This window comes from Agelaius tricolor, unplaced genomic scaffold (genome assembly GCF_023055355.1).
Source record: "Agelaius tricolor isolate 1412-34295 unplaced genomic scaffold, bAgeTri1.0.p SCAF_1, whole genome shotgun sequence".
Classification (NCBI taxonomy): Eukaryota; Metazoa; Chordata; class Aves; order Passeriformes; family Icteridae; genus Agelaius; species Agelaius tricolor.
Genome location: NW_027269261.1, coordinates 784,470 through 802,310, shown reverse-complemented (window position 1 = coordinate 802,310; position 17,841 = coordinate 784,470). Strand labels below are relative to the sequence as shown.

At 49.0% G+C, this 17,841-nt stretch overlaps 1 protein-coding gene across 3 annotated transcripts in view; it reads right to left on the bottom strand.

Annotated features, from left to right (window-relative positions):
- The window catches only part of PAK5 (p21 (RAC1) activated kinase 5), a 211,099-nt gene that overhangs the window by 16,858 nt on the left and 176,400 nt on the right, over window positions 1-17,841 (bottom strand). For all 3 annotated transcript variants that reach the window (XM_071438319.1, XM_071438345.1, XM_071438239.1), the window contains one exon: window positions 126-923. In XM_071438319.1, the coding sequence (XP_071294420.1) occupies window positions 126-923 (798 nt within the window). The remainder of the gene's footprint in view (window positions 1-125; window positions 924-17,841) is intronic.

Below are 17,841 nucleotides of genomic sequence, written 5' to 3'. Positions count from 1 at the left end.
CTGGGGCCGTTCCCAGCCCCGTTTGGCACGGTGTGCCCACGCACGGCTCCTTGCCCTCGCTCCTGGCCCTGCCCCTGTGCACAGGCTGATCCCCGCCCTGGAGCAGCCCCTGGCAGCTGGGTTACCTTGGGCACTCCTGCTGCGGTCTCGGACAGGCGGGGGTAGGTGTAGGAGCTGTAGGAATGTCCCTGCTGGTGAGCTTTGAAGGCGCTGGCTGCGTAGGGCATGGCCGGCTCCTGCAGGCCCGAGCCCGACCTGGATCTCTGCCTCATGGCCGGCTGGGGGCTCGCGGGGTCCACGTAGGAGGACTTGGGCCTCTTGTCAATGTCCTCCCTGGCGAGGCCGTGTCCCCAGTCAGGGTCCCCGTAGTCCAGCCTGTCCCTGGGGCCCTCGCTCTGCAGCGAGGCCCGGGACGGGGCGTAGGGGAAGGAATCCCGGTAGTCCAGGGAGGAGCCGCTGGGCACCCGCTGGTACTCCAGCCTCAGGCCCCCGTACTCCAGCGCCTTGGGCTTGCTCTCCAGGTGCGCCTGGTAATCCGGGAGGAACCTGGACAGCTCTGACTGCAGGGGGGTCACTTCTGAGTAGTAGAAGTCGCGGGCAGTGACCTTGAGCAGGTGCCCGTTGTGCCTGGCGGCCAGGCTGCCCTGGCAGTAGCGGTCCCACTCGTCCCCGCACAGGGCCCTGTCCCGGAGCCGGTCCGCGCCGCTCTCGGCCGTGCTGTCCGACTCGCTCGAGTACTGCGAGCACACGATGTAGCCATTCTCCTCCTGGGGCCGGGACACGTGGTTGGCACTGCCCTGGTGGTGGCTGGGAGGGCTCTCCTTCCGCAGGGAGTTGGAGCGGGTCACCGAGATGTTGTCAAACTCCTCCAGCAGCCCGTTGATCGAAGTGTCCTTTCGAGGCTTGTTCCCCCGAACAATGGTCTGCCAACACAAAATGGCTTTGGTCAAATACTGGCTTTTGTTTCGTATTTCACCACAAAAACACCAAAAAGAAGAACGTCTGTATTCACCCAGGACTACCCATAGCAATGTCTTATGGTCTTCATCACATATCTCATTGCTTAAAAAAAAAACCTCAATAAATAATTACAGTAGGACGTGAAGAAATGTTTAAATACAGTGCAGATCACAAGCTGGGATTTGGCATGCAACCCCAAGACACTCTCAAAAAGCCCAATTTCAGAGGTGGGTGTTCAGCAGCCAACAATAGAGACATCCAAACTCACTACTTATTTTCCATTTGTTCTTATTCAGTTGTCTGCATCAAGCAACACTGGTGGGCTGAGTCAGATTTTCAGGGCATGGATAAGCTAAATGAGAATCATGGAGTGGTCACTTCCATGTGCTACTTTAACAAACTGCTGGAATGAAGATAGCATACAGTTAAGCAGGCACTGAATTTTCCTAGTTTTTTCTTTTTTTCCAAAACAGGATGTTCCTGAGCAGCAGAATCCCACTGAGGACTGCCTCTTAGTTAACTTAGCATAAAAGACACTTGGGAAAGAGGGAAAAAGTTAACTCCATCTCCTTGTAACACATAGCATTGAGCAAGCCAGGGTGCACAACCATGGCTCTGGGACACCCATATCAGGGATGCCAAGTGCTGGCACAGTTTGTGTCCCACTATTGCCAAGTCCTCCACAGATCCCATCCCACTCCTTTATGCCCAAAACACTGCTGCTCCTGCGAGGCTGGGAGGTGAGCAGTGTGTGGTTACAGCTCTCCTTCAGGAAATATTTCATTTTTTAGCCAGTACCACCTGAGGGCTGTAACATGTGGCTGCATCCATTTCTCACTTGGGCCCTGCCATTGAGCACCACTGCACGTTTACAAACACCTGACCAGAATAAGATGTACAGATTGGTGGCCAGGGCCATAAATCAGCCAGGCTCCACTGAAAACACATTTACTTTGCTGATTTACTTTGGCTAAATATCTCTGGCTGCATGTTACTTAACTCACTGAGCTTTTCAACAGAGTCACCGTGGTCACCCCAAGGAGATTCCCCTCTCTGGAAGTGCTGCACACTGAGCCTGGTGAATCAGGAACCAAGCAGGCGTGACAGATGCTGAATATGGAACACTGGACACCAACCACAGCATTCCAGACCCAGCCTGGTCACTCTGCACTTGTTCTAAGCATAGTGACACTGCTCAACTCCTGCTTGACAGCACTCAGGGATTCAAACTTTGTCTGAAAAAGCATTCAGTCACTAGCAAGATTGCAAAATTAACAGGAATGCACTGCTTTGTCTCGCAGCAAAAGGCAGCTGAGAACAGGCAGGTGAGAAGCACAGCAGTCCTGACCTCACACTGCCTCCTGCTCTGATTTATGTCTATAATTCCTTGCCTGGTTTGCTATTTTGAAGCCAGTGGCACTGAAACAATAGGACAGCAAAAATAAGAGACAGCAAATAGATCACTCCTTTCACCTCCAAAGCCATTCAGCAGGATGAGAGGGATTGGTTTAATTCTGCTCCAGCCTCTTAGGCAGGATGGCTGCACGATCATTCATATTTAATTATCACATAATAAAGCAGCAACATTCGACAATGAAATGCTTATAATTGAAAACAAGATTGAAACACCCGACTGCCACCCCTGTGCAGGGCCTGCCCAGGAGGGAAGTGCCCATTTCACACCTCCAGGGGACCTGCCCAAAGGAGAGCTCCCCTGGGTGTGCCCAGGAGCCACAGGGAGCCCCTGGAGCAGAGGGAACAGGAGCTGCCCCTCTGCTCCTCCAGGCACGCTCTGCTGTCTGCATTTCCAGACACCCTCTGAAGGAAGGTTTAGAAGAATGCAGCTGAGTGTTTCTGTTAGGGAATTCACTGGTGACAAATCCCTGCAGTTTGGGGATTTTCTGCAGACAGGTGCATGCGTGGGAGTAACCTTTTCGATTATGGGGATTTAAAAATAGCACTAATAGTAAAATGATCTTACAGGAAATTCTGGTTTAAAAAGAAAAAAAAGCACTTGCCACTGAAGCCTCAGCCTGGTGAAGCTGTCCTGGACAGCTCAGGGACCTCAGTGCTGTCTCATCCTGACTGGTGAAGTGAAGGGGATTAAGAACTAAACCCCATCTCTTTCATCCCAGCATTTTAAGGATGATCACTGGCAAACAGTGACTTGCAAGTGTGATGGCTGCAATTCCTACTGGCTTCAGATTATTTTCCATAAGAAAATGAAAATGGCCAGCACAAAGGGAGGATAAAACTTACCTGTTCCGGAGGCACACTTTCTGAATAGTCAGTGCTTTGTTACTATGAATAACAATTATTATCAATTATGATACTTAATTATTTCTAACAACAACAACAATAATATTTCTATTTGCTTTGGCTTGTTTTAAAATTTTGCATTTCCCTTATATGGAAGGCCAGACTTGGTGAGATGCCCCCAGGCTCAATCAGGCAGCCTACACCAGCTTGATCTTTTCCAAGAAAATATCCAGCACCATTCTTATCAAAAGAACTGTAGTGTCCATGGAGAAGAAAATTTGGGAAGTGTTTCACCAAGACCCTGTGAAATACTCTATATTGTCAAGTGGTTTGCTATCTGAACAGAACTTTAAATGTTTATACACAATTCTGAAGTACATTGTTTAACTCCCTGGTGGGAGAACCATTTACTAGGCTTAAAAAAACAAATTAATATCCTGAAGAAGGTATTGGTGTAAAGGAGTAATTAATTAAAGTAATTGTTCTGTAAGTATGAGCAGAGTATCAAAATTAAAAAACTAAATCAAGTAAGATGTTATAAAGAATAAAACATATGTTGCACCATGTTAGCTTGTCCTGGAGTGATTTACTAGAGAGAAAGTGTGTGCTGGCCTTGCCAGCACCCACAGCTTTCCTGGGAAGCACAGGATTTGCAGAAAGAAGCCTGAGATTGGGAGCTGCCATGAGCATGGCCCAAATTCCCAAACCTGAAAGCCCAATGTTAGTGCCAGGCCACAGGGAGTAGCCAGGCTCCAAGGAATGACTTTGGGGGAAAAGCTGGACTGATGATGTGGGGTCTTGGTTTGGATTGTGGATCTGGGCACTGGATCAGTGAGCACAGGGAAAACCTCATGGGATATACATCCAATGACAGGAGTCACAAGTGATGGGAAATCTGAGCTCTAATTAAAAAGCAAAACAAAAACCTTGAAAGAAAATGTAACAGGAAAGGGCCATCATGGAAAGAGATATAATGGTAATTAGTGGCATAGGAACTAGACTAGTTTTTTGCATTTTAATGGCTTTATAAACTGAAAAAAAAATATGAGGAGGAGGGGACTCTGTCTCTGTATTCTGGATATATTTACAGGGACTGTTTTATGAATTTTTTTTACCCACTTACTGGTCTTTGCATTTTTAAACTTATGGAATTTTCAGGGCTGCTGCAGGCAAAGCAGATAAAAGCAAAGTATCCTTTGCCAAGCTTGATGGGCCCAGATTTCCAAGGCCTTTGTTGTGCCTGCTGAGATCCTGCAATGAAGTGTGCACAGCGCCGTTCCTGGCTGGAAAAGTGGGACTGAGCCCCTCAGCTCCCCCAGGGCTCCATACCCACGGTGCTCATTAAGGGCAGCTCAGGAGGGATGGGTGCTCCTGCGGATGGAGGAGTGCCAGGGATCTCCTGCTGCCATTTCCCTTGGGACAGACGAGCAGTGCCATGGCTGACTCTCACAGTTAAATGCAAATATCATGTATGCATGTTAGGAGAAGTTCTCTAGATCAGTTGTGTTTTACCCCCTTGTGCTGTTATCAGTGGTGCCCTGGGTTTGGGACATTTGGGAGGGTGGGACTGTCACTATGGCAGTACCTGAGCTCCAGTCAAGGTGTCAGGCAGTGATCTCCAGCACTGGGCAGTGAAAAAGGAGTCGATGGACAGAACTTTGGGAGAGCCAAAAAGTTAAAAGGTGAAACCTCCATTGTGTGGGGGAGCACATAGTGGGAAAGCTCCTCTGCTCCCAGTGCCATAATCTTTTCTCTATTCAGTCATCTGATGTATTTTTGATAGGGTTTAATAAACCTTTCTGAATGTCTGGGAGTGAGCAGCATCTCCCACCCTGGTCCATTCCTGGTCCAGGGAGTCAGGAACGCCTGTGGGGTGCAGGGCCCGTGCCTGGGGCTGGGCCCAGCTCCCTGCGTGTCCCTGGTGACAGCAGCCATCCCTCACGGGGCTCTGCAGCGCCTGTGCTGCCCTGATAAGCTGTAATGGATCTGCCTGGCACCGAGGCTGTCCTGCCTGGCCTCCAGCAGCAGATGAGAAACAGCCCCTGTGCTCAAATACTGTATTAACCTTGACAATAATGAAGTGGGTAATTAACTGTTGTGCCCTAATGCGACCTTGCATTTATTGTCTTTAGAACTACTATACTTTACACACTCGTTGAGAATATATCATCCTTTGTGCTCCTGGAGCTGGGTTTTCTGCAGTCAATGAGGGTTCTAAATCTCTGTGATGTGCACGGTGAAAAAAAGGGAATTTAAAGGAAAGGTCGCCCTTATGAACAGCCAAGCTAAACTCTGATTTTGCCTCTAGCTAGCTTCTCCCCTCATCTGCATTATACATAAACTAAAAGCACAGCCTATGCTGAAAATCAATTCTTTTTGTTCTTAAGAAAAGGTGCATAAATCACAGATGGTCAGAATAATCTAATTCTAAGTGATGGATGTACTGGTAATTTATTTTCTTGTGTTGCAAGACATCTCAAAGTACTTGAAGCTGTGTTCATGACACCCCATTTTACTCCCAGTGTGAACAAATATGAGCAGCATGTGAAGAGAAAACTGATCCTTGTCATCACTAAGAAGGAAAACTCCAGCTTTCCCTGTGAGTAACACAGTTTCACAGCTGCAGCCATGCAATATTCACTTGGGGACAAATTCCAACCTCTGAGCTGCTTTCCCAAATGACAGTGTCAGAATTATCCTCCCAATCCTTCCACATTCCAGTGAATTCTTAATTACACTCAAATGGGCAAGCTGCATCAAAGGACTGAAAAAGATTCCTACACCTCCATCCCCTAAGTGGGAAGTTCAGGGCACTTGTGGCACACAGATTAGCCTGCAGAGAAGCCTTTTGGACAGGAACTCATCAGCTAGATGGTGAGAAATGATGCTGGATGGGATAGGAGGCCATTCATCACTCTGCACCCCCCAGCAGTGTCCTGTGGGAGCTGCTCCAGTTCTGATCTACAGCCTGTCTACAGAAACAGCTATTACTCGGAGTGAGTTCAAGGAATACACAACAGACAGCAAAGTATGTCAGAGCATCCCTTCCTGAAGCCTGTAATTTAGAGCCTGGTGTACACCTGGAAGCCTTGGAGTTTATATCACTTCTGTTATGAATTCCTTCCCAATCTAGAAATTCTCATTCTCCCCATAAAAACAGTATTAGAAAACAGGAATCATTTTGGCATCCACAGCTCCCTCCTTGGGGAAGGCTCTCTGCAGATGGCAGTGGGGTTGGGCCAGGATTTTGGGTCTCTGCTCCCTGGACCACACCTGCACTTTACCCCACAGGGTCACCTGCCCAAACCAGGAGCATGAGATGGTGTCACTGTCCCCTGCCATGGAGTGTCCCAGCATGTGAGCCATGACCCCTCCTCCTGAACTGCTCTGATCCCTTTCCAGTAGATCCATAAATCCCTGCTTGGGACAGCTCTCAAACAGGACCTTTCCTGGGCACAGGAGGAACCAGAGCAATGCAAACCCCAGTAAAATCCAGCCAAACCAGCCTTTAGAGGGCAGAATTCCCCAGACAGAGCCCACGGGTGCTGCAGGATGTGCCATCACCTGGGCGAGCTCCAAATCCCAGCCTCCAAACCAAGGTACAGCTTGAGAGCAGCCTAACATGCTTAACAGCACCACTGCCAGCTGCTTAAAATTCTTCAAAAGCAAAATAATGGAAAGCTATACAAAAGGGCTCACCAAAACAGCACTGTGTAATTTCCACCCTGCACAGCAGTTTAAAAGTTGGTTTCCATAACAACAAGAGCAATGTTTCATTAGAATCACATTCCCTGGTAATTCCTTTGACATCTTAAAATACAGCAACTTTAACACAGGGCTTTGTTTAAAATACCACTAAATTATCTACATTCTACTAACTTTTCCTTATTTTTTTTATTAAAGACACAAAAATGCTTGTTATATGTAATTTGAAATGCTATTAGAGAATTTTTAAAGTTTAAAATAATTATTCTGGGCCTACTTGAAATGTATCTGATCTGTGCAATTTTATATGTCATATACACACACAAATCTCTCAGACACACAGCAAATGAGTGAAATGTGACTTAAAAGTTTTAATTTGAAAGAGAAAGTGTTTGTATTGCTGATTCAGTGATACACAAAGTGTCTGTAATACTGATCAGTATTTCTGATGGGTTCAATAACTTCAGGGAGAGGAGCGGAGAAATCTCAAACCAAACAATTTCTGTTTCATAGGACTTAGGACCCTTCAAAATTTTCTTTTATCCAGACATGGAAAGGAAAAGAAAAATGTCCCACACAATTAAATAACTCAAGCACACTAGTCACAGGAATTTTAACTGCCCTCTTTGCACTGCTGCATTTCCATAAGGCTGGTGGCAATGGTTCCAGCACAGCAGTGCACTGAGGGCACAGGACACAGGACATGAAGCAAGGGCTGCTGGCAGTCCTGGTGCCTCCTTCAGCTCTGGCATCATCAGTATCACAGGACAGCACATCACAAAATGCATCCCAAACCAGGAATGAACTGACCCTGCTGCCTATCTGAGCTGGGTGCAAGCATCCCCAGGGCAACTGCAGGGAGCTGGGACAGCAAGGGGAGCCTCCAGGGGCCTGGGGCTACCCCAGAGGATGCAGAGTTCTCTGCAGCCACACCACAATTATCATCAACCTTAATGTGCAGCAGCCAGCCATTCTCATCTCTAATATCTGCTGTCTAGACTGTTACTTTTCCAGGTAGTGTGAGCTAAAAAACCCCACTTTTCTCAACAAAGGCATGAGAAATGGCAAGAATTAAGCACCACTTCCCCACCAGCTCCCCAGATACTGCAGCTCTGAAAGCCCACTGCTACAGTGCCCAGTGCTGGCACGGAGGCAGCAGTGCCACTGTTTTCAGGGCACGGAGTCAGTGCCCTCCATGTCCCCGTGGCTGGGGCTGGAGCTGTGGGCACAGCACCGTGTGGGCCCTCCCAGGGCTGAGAGCATCCAAAAGGAGCCTTCCCCGACCAATGAAGGGCACAGAGGGGCTGGGCTGCCCTGCTGCAGGGAGGGTGGTGTGAGAGCAGCAGTGCCCCACGTGTACCCCGTGGCACAGGGCACTGCACAGGGCAATGCAGCAGCCCCCGTTAGGAGCCGAGCAGAGGCACAGCCTGCATTCCCAGAGTCACACTGCAGCACAAACCCTCCCTGCAGCCAGGATGGAATTCCCTGCCTGAGGCTCCCCTCTGCCCTCCACATGCCCATTAACAAATGCAAGGTTGATGGAGCATTAACCCAATTAATGATCCCCGTGCTTTTCTCCCTCAGTGAAAGATTTTTCTGGCTGCAGTCTGATTGAGCTTTCTGAAATATTTAAGTCAGTTCCGGTGTGATAACATTTTACACTCAGGAAGTAATTGCCTTCATCTGGCAGCTCTGACAGAGGGGCACTTGCTCAGGAGGGCAGAGGCTCCTGGGTCACCCCACTGTGGTCAGGGTCATCTCCTGCTTTTAATTAAAATGAGAATTTTGACAGTCTGTCAATTTAGAAGAAACAATTAGAACTGTATTGCCACAGCAAAGGAAGCTTCACATACAGCAGGTGCTTGAAGCCAAAGTCAACATTTCTGTTTCTGAGAATGTGGGGCTGCCTTGAGGAGCTCCTGGTGCTCTGCAGGCCATGGCAGAGGGCTGTCAATGACTCTCCCACCCCATAAATCATCAGGCAGAGGCAGGGAGGGGAAGAAGGTGCTGGTGAGTGCAGAGAGCCCCAGCCCCAGCTCCGCAGGTGGATGGGGCTCACTGCCCATTGTCCCTGCAATCCCAGCCCTGTGAATTTGGGGTCAGCACACCAGGAAGGGCAGGCTGGTGTGTGCACAGCACTGCCCAGGGCGCAGGGAGGGCACTGCCAAGGTGCAGCAGGAGAAATCACCCTGCACCAGCATTGTGCCAAGACACGCCTCAGTCCCATGGCCTTAAAACAGCCAGAAAGTTTCAAGGTTCTTCCTAATACACTAAAATTGTGCATTCCTGGCCACACACATGCAAGGAGCTCTTTTTAATCTGACTGATGTCTCTGACTACTTTGGACTCCTTCATCCTCTCCTGAAAGCTCACTTCTTGATTTCAGGGGATCCAGGAATTTGTGTTGGCAAAATAAAAACACAAACCAATTTCATCTGCATTGCAAATGGCAGCATTCTTTCTTCCAAGGAAATATATTACTTTTCCTTTTCAAGGACACTCTCAAATGGGAAATGCAGCCACAGGAATGTCCTAGGGAAGCAGGACTGACTCCCATGGAGTGATTTTCATCTGCAAACATGGACATGACGCAAAAAGAAGTGCTCCTGTGCAGAAATCTTAGGTCAAATTTACAAGGCAGGTGAGGCAAAAGACACGAGGAGCTTCCTCAGCTGACATCTGAATTATTCCCTGTTGTGAAGGAGAAGTGCAAATCAAACACCTTTTTGATGGGAACAGGTGAGGCAGGAGATTCAGAGCAGCAGAGGTGGGGCCAGCCCAGCACCACAATCTCAGGTGCACAAGGCACTGCTCCAGCTCTTCAGGCTGGTCTCAGTGTGGCTGCATTTGCTGGGCTGTGTCGCCCCCAAGTGCACGCAGGGCTGGGCACAGATCCGAGATGTCAGGCTGACAGATCTGCCTGGCACGGAGCTGATCCTGCCCTGCCCTGCCCTGCCTGGCACGGAGCTGATCCTGCCCTGCTTGGCATGGAGCTGATCCTGCCCTGCCCTGCCCTGCCCTGCCTGGCACAGAGCTGATCCTGCCCTGCCCTGCCCTGCCAGGCTCAGAGCTGATCCTGCCCCTGCCCTGCCAGGCAGCTCCCCAAGGCAGGGAAAAGGAGAAGGGTGAAATGGGGCTGCTTCCCCCATGGGCTGCCATGGCAGTCAGACCTCCCCTCCTGCTCCAGAGCCTTTCCCCAGGCTGGTTGATGAAAACCCCCGTGTTTAAACCAGATTTCTACACCTGTCTATCCCATGCTCCTGGAAAGGGCTGCTTCACAGGGAAGGATAACCCTAGCAATAAAGATCTTCACGTGCACTATGATCTGTGAGAATCATTAACTGCAAACTAGGACACAGATACCAATTACTGCTCTGCTCAGACTACAAAACTATAACATTCAGTAAAATTCACAATCTTATGCTGTCCTTTTAACTGTGTGATCCTGATAACTAACTACTAATGCCTCCTGGATCTCAGCAATTAAAAAGCAGAAATGCTCACCCTAAATACTTCTCTTTCATTCACTTTTCTCTCTCCAAAGATCTGTATCTGAAATGCCCTTTTTTACCTGGTGCACACACACATGGTTCATCCCACAGACAACAGAAAAAGCATTTAAAAGTCTCTGCAGGCAAGTCAGTGTTGTTCCCTAGTAATACACAGCACTTGTCTGGTGTAATTGGATCCAGCATGAAGGGGAAGACAAGAAAGAATGCTCAGCAAAGCACTTTCAAATTCCTAGAGAGCCACCAAAGCCCAGATCTAATCATGTCAGAGCAGGAGACTGAAAAGAGCACATTTATACCTGCAGCTCTGGCTCCACAGGTGTCAGCTGCTTGGCAACATGTTTTCCCCTCTGATCCTATGACTCTATTGAACCAAACTCTGCTGGGATTGAATAAATGTGGCTGTTTGGTTATAATCCTAGAATCACAGAAAGGTTTGGATTGGAGGGACAATAAACATTTCTATTACATGGAACATGGTTCAGTGGGACTGTAATATGTCTGGTTTCTGTCCTGGACTACAAGGGCTCACACCGAGCTCCTCAGCAGAGCCAGGGACAAGTGAGGGACTGCAGAACGTGCAGGGACTGAACTGCACGCAGGGATGAAAGGCAAGGAGCACTGCAGATGCTGCAGGACCCCTCTTCTGTGGAAATGCCCTCCACAGCCCTTTGCTGTGGGCTGAAGCACGTGCCCTGAGCAAAGCCACCAGGATGCCCTGCAGGTCACCTCGGCTGTCAGGACACTGCCACATGGACAGGGGTTGGGGATTGCCTGCTGCCACCTGCTGCTGCCAGGCAGGAGCAGAGGCTGCCTGAGCTCAGCCCTCAGTACCCCGGGTGCTCAGAGGCTGCCTGAGCTCAGCTCTCCCTGCCCTGGGTGCTCAGAGGCTGCCTGAGCTCAGCTCTCCCTGCCCTGGGTGCTCAGAGGCTGCCTGAGCTCAGCTCTCCCTGCCCTGGGTGCCCAGAGGCTGCCTGAGCTCAGCCCTCAGTACCCCGGGTGCTCAGAGGCTGCCTGAGCTCAGCCCTCAGTACCCCGGGTGCTCAGAGGCTGCCTGAGCTCAGCTCTCCCTGCCCTGGGTGCTCAGAGGCTGCCTGAGCTCAGCTCTCCCTGCCCTGGGTGCTCAGAGGCTGCCTGAGTTCAGCTCTCCCTGCTCTGGGTGCTCAGAGGCTGCCTGAGCTCAGCTCTCCGTGCCCTGGGTGCTCAGAGGCTGCCTGAGTTCAGCTCTCCCTGCTCTGGGTGCTCAGAGGCTGCCTGAGCTCAGCTCTCCCTGCCCTGGGTGCTCAGAGGCTGCCTGAGCTCAGCTCTCCCTGCCCTGGGTGCAGCACCCTGGGCTCTCAGTGCCCCTCAAACAAGCATCTCCCAGCCCAGTGTGGCTCTCTGAGCCCAGCCAAGGCAGGGCTGGCTGGGCTGGGTGCCTGAGCCTGGTGAAACACAGGCAGCCCTTCCACACATCCCTGGGGAGAGCATTCACTGCTCACACCTCACTGCCTGTTCTCCACGCCTCCCTCTGGGGACTATGGCCACAGGTTCCAGGAGCACCCCAAGGTGTCACCTCCACCTGCCTCCTCCCTCCCAGGCCCCAGGACAGTATGGTCAGTACAGAGAAGGCTTGGGGGTAGAAAGCTGGGCTCACCAAACGAGAAGGAGCCACAAACATCAACAGCCACATGGAGCAGTGATGGAGCCTCCACCTCAGGCAGCAGGCTGGGAGTGTGGCTCATTCTCCAGGACTGGCAAGCCAGCCAGGAGTTACTGGACCAGTGTCCCATAGATTTGTCTTCAGGGACCAACTTCCATGTTAAAAAAAGAACCTGATTATGAGTGTCCTTGGTCAGGATCTAATCCCTGGCTTGTTTCAGGTGATAAAGTGCTACCTGGAGAGTATTCCCAGGCTGGTACTCCCAGAGGAGACCAGATTCAATCTCTGAAATGCTGGCACCAGAGTGTGGCCCCTTCATGTGTAGACCTTTAGGTTACTGTGGGTTTGAGCTCTAAAGGCTGGTGTGCTTCAGCACCTGCAGATTGTGAGCTCCAAGTTTACTTTCAGTCCTTGTGTACTGCAAAGTTCTGCTCACCCAGGGAAGCTCTCACTACCAGGATTAAAGCTCACCCTTACAAGATTCCTCCAACACTAATATCACACCTACAGCATTTACTATGTGTTCCAGGAGAGGGATTTTTACTGGCAGCCCCAGTGTTTCTCTAGGATGGCCAGGTCCTGCTTGTAAACCCTGGTGCTGGTGTGCACAGTCCAGCTGCAGACAAATGTACCTGGCTGAACATGGGGGCTGCCATGAAGGACAATATCTCGGCTGAAAAAGGGATGTGAATAATTCACTTTCTGGCACATTAGTTGAACTGAAAAACTGAGGAATATCCTGTGTTTTGAGTCAGTCTGAAATGATAATGATGCTGGTTTTGATTCTCCAAATGAGGCTCTAGAAAAACAATGTCAAAACCAGGCTGGATGAAATGTTTCAACAGCAAGGAAGACAAGTGTGTGAAAATGAAAGAGCTGCTGATCAGGAACTCTGCTGTTCAGAAAGCCAGAAACTCAAAACTGTAAAGAAGAACTGAGAATGGATCAGTTAAAGAATCCCAGGGAGAGGTGTTCCCTTTGGAATGGAATGGAATGGAATGGAATGGAATGGAATGGAATGGAATGGGATGGGATAGACTGTTTCAGCTAGAAGGGAGCTACAACAATCACTCAGTCCAGCCTCCTGACCAATTTAAAGCCTGGTATTGAGGGCAGTTTCCAGATGACTTTTAAACACTGACTCTATTGTTGAAATCAACTTCACAGGCAGCAAAAGTGTTATTCTAAAGGACCTACATAAAACATATAATTTTCTGAAATCAGACAATCAGAAATAAACCCAAAGTTTCCTCTGTACATATTAACCTAGTGATAAAATTCTAAAGAACTTCTGAGCTGTGTACTTGCATGGATTCATACTGTGGCTCATTTCTATCTGTGCAGTGATTAAATTCCTGCAAGATCACCCAAAACTGTCAGCTTGGCTCTTCTCACACCGAGTCAGCCATGGACACTAGATGGCACATTTGCATTATATCTGTGGGGGAACAGAGTGAGCTGGAGCAGCATTGTCACTTACAGGCACAGTAAAACAAATGGCACTCACTCCTGATCCCTTTGGCAGAAAAGGTTCCACTTAAATGAAATGTGTGGCAGCCTTTTCTTCCAGGAGCACACAGCAGCAAATGCATTCCTGTTCAGTGACCAAAATAAACTGGAACTGGGGCTGTCTTACAGGCCAATAGCAAATCTGACAATAACCACTTGCAGATGAAGGTAACAGAGAAAAGCTGTGGCTGGAAGGGACTCCTGCCTCCAGAGCAGGGCTGACATTGAAATCTGACCAGGCTAAAGGGCTCTGGCCACCAAATGTTGCCCTCTCCTTTCCAAAGGCTGAGATCCACAGTCCCCCTGGCTGCTGCCCTGCTGCTCAGCCCTGCTCCATGGCACAGCATGCTCCCTGCACCCAGAGGTGCTGCTCAGCCCTGCTCCATGGCAGAGCATGCTCCCTGCACCCAGAGGTGCTGCTCAGCCCTGCTCCATGGCACAGCATGCTCCCTGCACCCAGAACATGTTCCTTGCCCTGCTGGGGACAGCCCCTCACCTGTCCCAGCTGAGGCAGCACTGAACTGCCACTGCAGAACCTGCAGTTAACCACCCAGGGCTCTTTCAGGCTGTGGTTACAGGGAAGGCCCACGAGATGTCAGCAGCCCTCCAGGTCCGGTCCTGGCAGGAACTGTCAGGGAGAAATAAAAATGTGGGAGGCTGAGAAGAGAGGTCAGGACAACGCTGCTTTGCCCACCTGCTGCCATGCCTCTGTACAGCTCTGTATTTCTCCTTCTCCTGCTCAGGCATTTCCCCTGAGCAGTTCCACATGGGGGTTTCTGATGAAATCTGGATGCTTCTGACTGCTCAAGGGCACACGAGGACCCTCACTCATCTCCTCCCTGAGGTCCTTGACCACTCAGCACCACTGTGCACAGTATCCTCCATCTAAGCAAGGACATGTAAATGTAGGATAAAAATGTCACCTTAAACGAGGCTTGAATGTCAGTGTTGGGAAAATCTGAGAGGCCAAACAGGATGGGGAAGAGAAGTACTTGCCTTTTTTCCTTCTGTCTTCATGCAGAGCAAACAAAAGCTTTGATTTTCATGTCAGAGCTATTGAAAGGGCCACAAACAATTACTCATTTTCTGGCTTTTTTTTTCTCTTTGTAGGAAAGAGGCTGAAATGCACCAGTAGAAACTTTGAGAAGTTTTAAAAATTAAAGCTGACTCACCAGGACTGGGGTCAAGGATTGAGGCAAAAGTGAGAAAAGCTAAAGTTTTAAGACAAACCCTATAGACCAGACGTGTGAGATATGAGGATGGAAGGCTGGGAGAGAAGCTGGCAGCCCTGTGGTCAGTCCCCCACTGCAGATTTACTGCAGAGGAAGGGAAAAGCTCATGAGGAGGTCCCAGCAGGTAAAATTCAGTTTTCTTGAAGTTCCTGCATATTCAGCCACCCAAACACTGACAGCTGCCTCCCTCCTTTCTCAAGGACAAACTCAGCACAGTCACTCTCAAGGTGGGAGCCCTGATCTTGCTGAAGGACTGGCTGGATGAAACTACCCAAGGCACCAACAGGAACAGCAATGGAGGCTTGACACATGAAGCAGCACAGAGAACTAAAGGACTGCCCCAGTATGGTATTTCTTCAGGAACAAATGGCATTTTTCCCTGCAGTAACTTGACACAAGTGAGAATGCTCAGCTGTTCCCTGCACCAGGAAACATGGGAAGGGATTTTAACAAGTCTTCAGTGCCTCCCTGCTCCCACTGACAGCAGCAGGCATTGAAGAATGTTAATGGAGCATCTTTACACAGCCAATGATGAGCTCTCTTGGCAAAAATCCCCAGAATAAAGGTTCTGATGTCTGTTTTCCTGCTATTTTGAATGGAGTGGAGATGCATTTGCTTAGTTATTGATTCTGAAGTTTCCAAAAATCAAAGGGTGGTACCAGACTGGAGCTTCTGTGTAGCACAAAGGCAAAGATAAGGCAAGCATATTGTGTGCTGAGAACAAACAGCAGAGCAGGAGCTCCAGTGCACATGGAATAACTGCAGAGCACTGAAGCAAGAGGACCAAGAGGCCTGGCAACAGGATGTCAGCCTTTGTGAAGCCTGTTTGAAGTACAGGCAGACACAGACTGTTCACATTTTTCATGCAGGGATGTTTTCAGTGGAAAATCAGCCTTTTTTCACCCCCTCCTTGTCTCTACCCCTCAAACCTATCAAGATCACTGCTGTTCTATTTTTCATGAAGTTCTCTGCTGTGCTATACTCGTGCTTGCACCTGAAATACACAATCCTCTGCTGGGATCTGGGTCAGCCTCACTGAGAAGGGGAATCCCATTATTGTCTCTGGTTGTTTTTGAAATGAATGACTCTGTCCAGTCAGCTCAGGCTGGCATTCAAAGGCTGCCACACGTGTGCCAAAGCTCCAGGAGCCTTTCAGCACAGAGCCAGGGCTGACATCCCCCAGGGTATGTGGGAGCACAGGGACAGGGCTGACATCCCCCAGGGTATCTGGGAGCACAGGGACAGGGCTGACATCCCCCAGGATGTCTGGCAGAGGTGCAGCAGGGACAGTATTTATCATGCACTGGTTTTCCCCAAAGGGAGACACTGTGCACCCACAGATCTGCTCTGCAGGCTGGGAGACAAGCAAACAGCCTAACTGAGAAGGCTGCAGGAAAAGCCTTTCCCTTGCTGTGCCTCAGCTCTGGGTGAAGCCCAGAGGAAGCCAACACCAGTTCTGTCTCAGAACCAGGAATGGGCTGTCCAAGTCTGGCTCTGATCTGTGCCCCTCCTCAGCCACCAAGGAGCACCCCTGGGAGGAACACTCCTGCCTCACACCACACAGACTGTCAGTATGAAGCAATTACATGGCACAGGAATTCAGGAGCACATGGGAGCAGAGCTCCAGAGCTGCTGCAGGACCTGAAGCCACAGCATGAGCTAACTGTGGCCAAATGCCTCAGCCTGACCCAACTCTGTGGCGCAGGGCACAGCTGTGCATCTTTCTCTGCCTCACATCATTGCACTAACTGAACTGTCAGCTGCTGTGTGGAACAGAGAAGAGGTCTAAACAGTACTGAGATCTCAGAACCTTTGGTTCCTATCTCCATGAACTGCAAGTGCATTTTAAATCTACAGTTCTCAGTGAAGTTAGGAGTGCCAAATACCCTTTAAAACACTAAATGTATTGGTGCAAGTGCAACATTAAAAATTTCTCTAAATTAAATGTTTATGCTGAACTAGTTTAGCGACATTAAACATTCTCAATTTTAAAGTGACTGCAACTCAGCTTCTCTCTGTAAGTTAAGCTGTATCAAAACAAAGCATGCTAATTCTTAACAAATATACATTAAGCTGGTATCTTGCAATAGAGTTAAAAGCCAATTCTCAGGTGATATTCAATGCCTCTCAGCTGCTATTAAAACTTTCTAGCAGTGTTATGGAGGCCCATTTCAATCAGTCATATGTAGAGACCTGACACACAGGCAGAAAAGCAAGAATTTACAGTTTCTTGCAAAGAACCAACAGTGATTTTCTCTACTTCAGAACATGGCAGTTTCCCATTTGGGGCTTGGTCCCTCACTGTGTGTTATTTCAGTGGACATGAACCCAGCTCTGCACACACCCATTTGCAGGCCAAGGCCCAGAGTCATATGATCTTTATAATGCATGAGAAAAGTAATGCAATTTTATACTTTTTAAGCTTAGGGATTTATAGCTCCAGAACTGTAGGAAAGAGAGGATATTTTTGCAAGATAATTAACTCCTTTTTTCTCCCCCCATTTTAAAACATCTTCATGTATTCATGTCAAAACATCCAGAGATATTTCTGGTGTTAAGAAGGGCTGTGGAACAAAGTTGCTCTCCTCCAGCGGCAGGAAGAAGATTACCTACCTTTTTCCTCATTATTCTGGGCCACTATTATCAGCAAGATATTTTATTACAGCAAAGAAAAAGAGAGAAGAGCTTGATTTTATCCCCATTGTCCTGCAGCAGCAGCCAGCAGCCCTGATCAGCAGGTGATGAGTGCCCTTCCTGAGCAGGCAGTAAATGTAAATTTAGCAAAGAGCACTTAGCAAATGTAACTACAGGGTCCATGCTCTCAGGATTATCTGATTTTCCCTTGCTGCAGGAAAATCCACATGAAAATGAAATCCTAAATCGATTCTGCAGCTGCATGGCAGGGAAAGGTGCATGGCTGGCAGGCTCTGGGATCACCATCACACAGGTGTGATTCACCTGCACGCCAGGATGTGCAGTCCCAGAGAAACTGCACTATCAGGGCCAGTTAATCAGAATCCTGAGC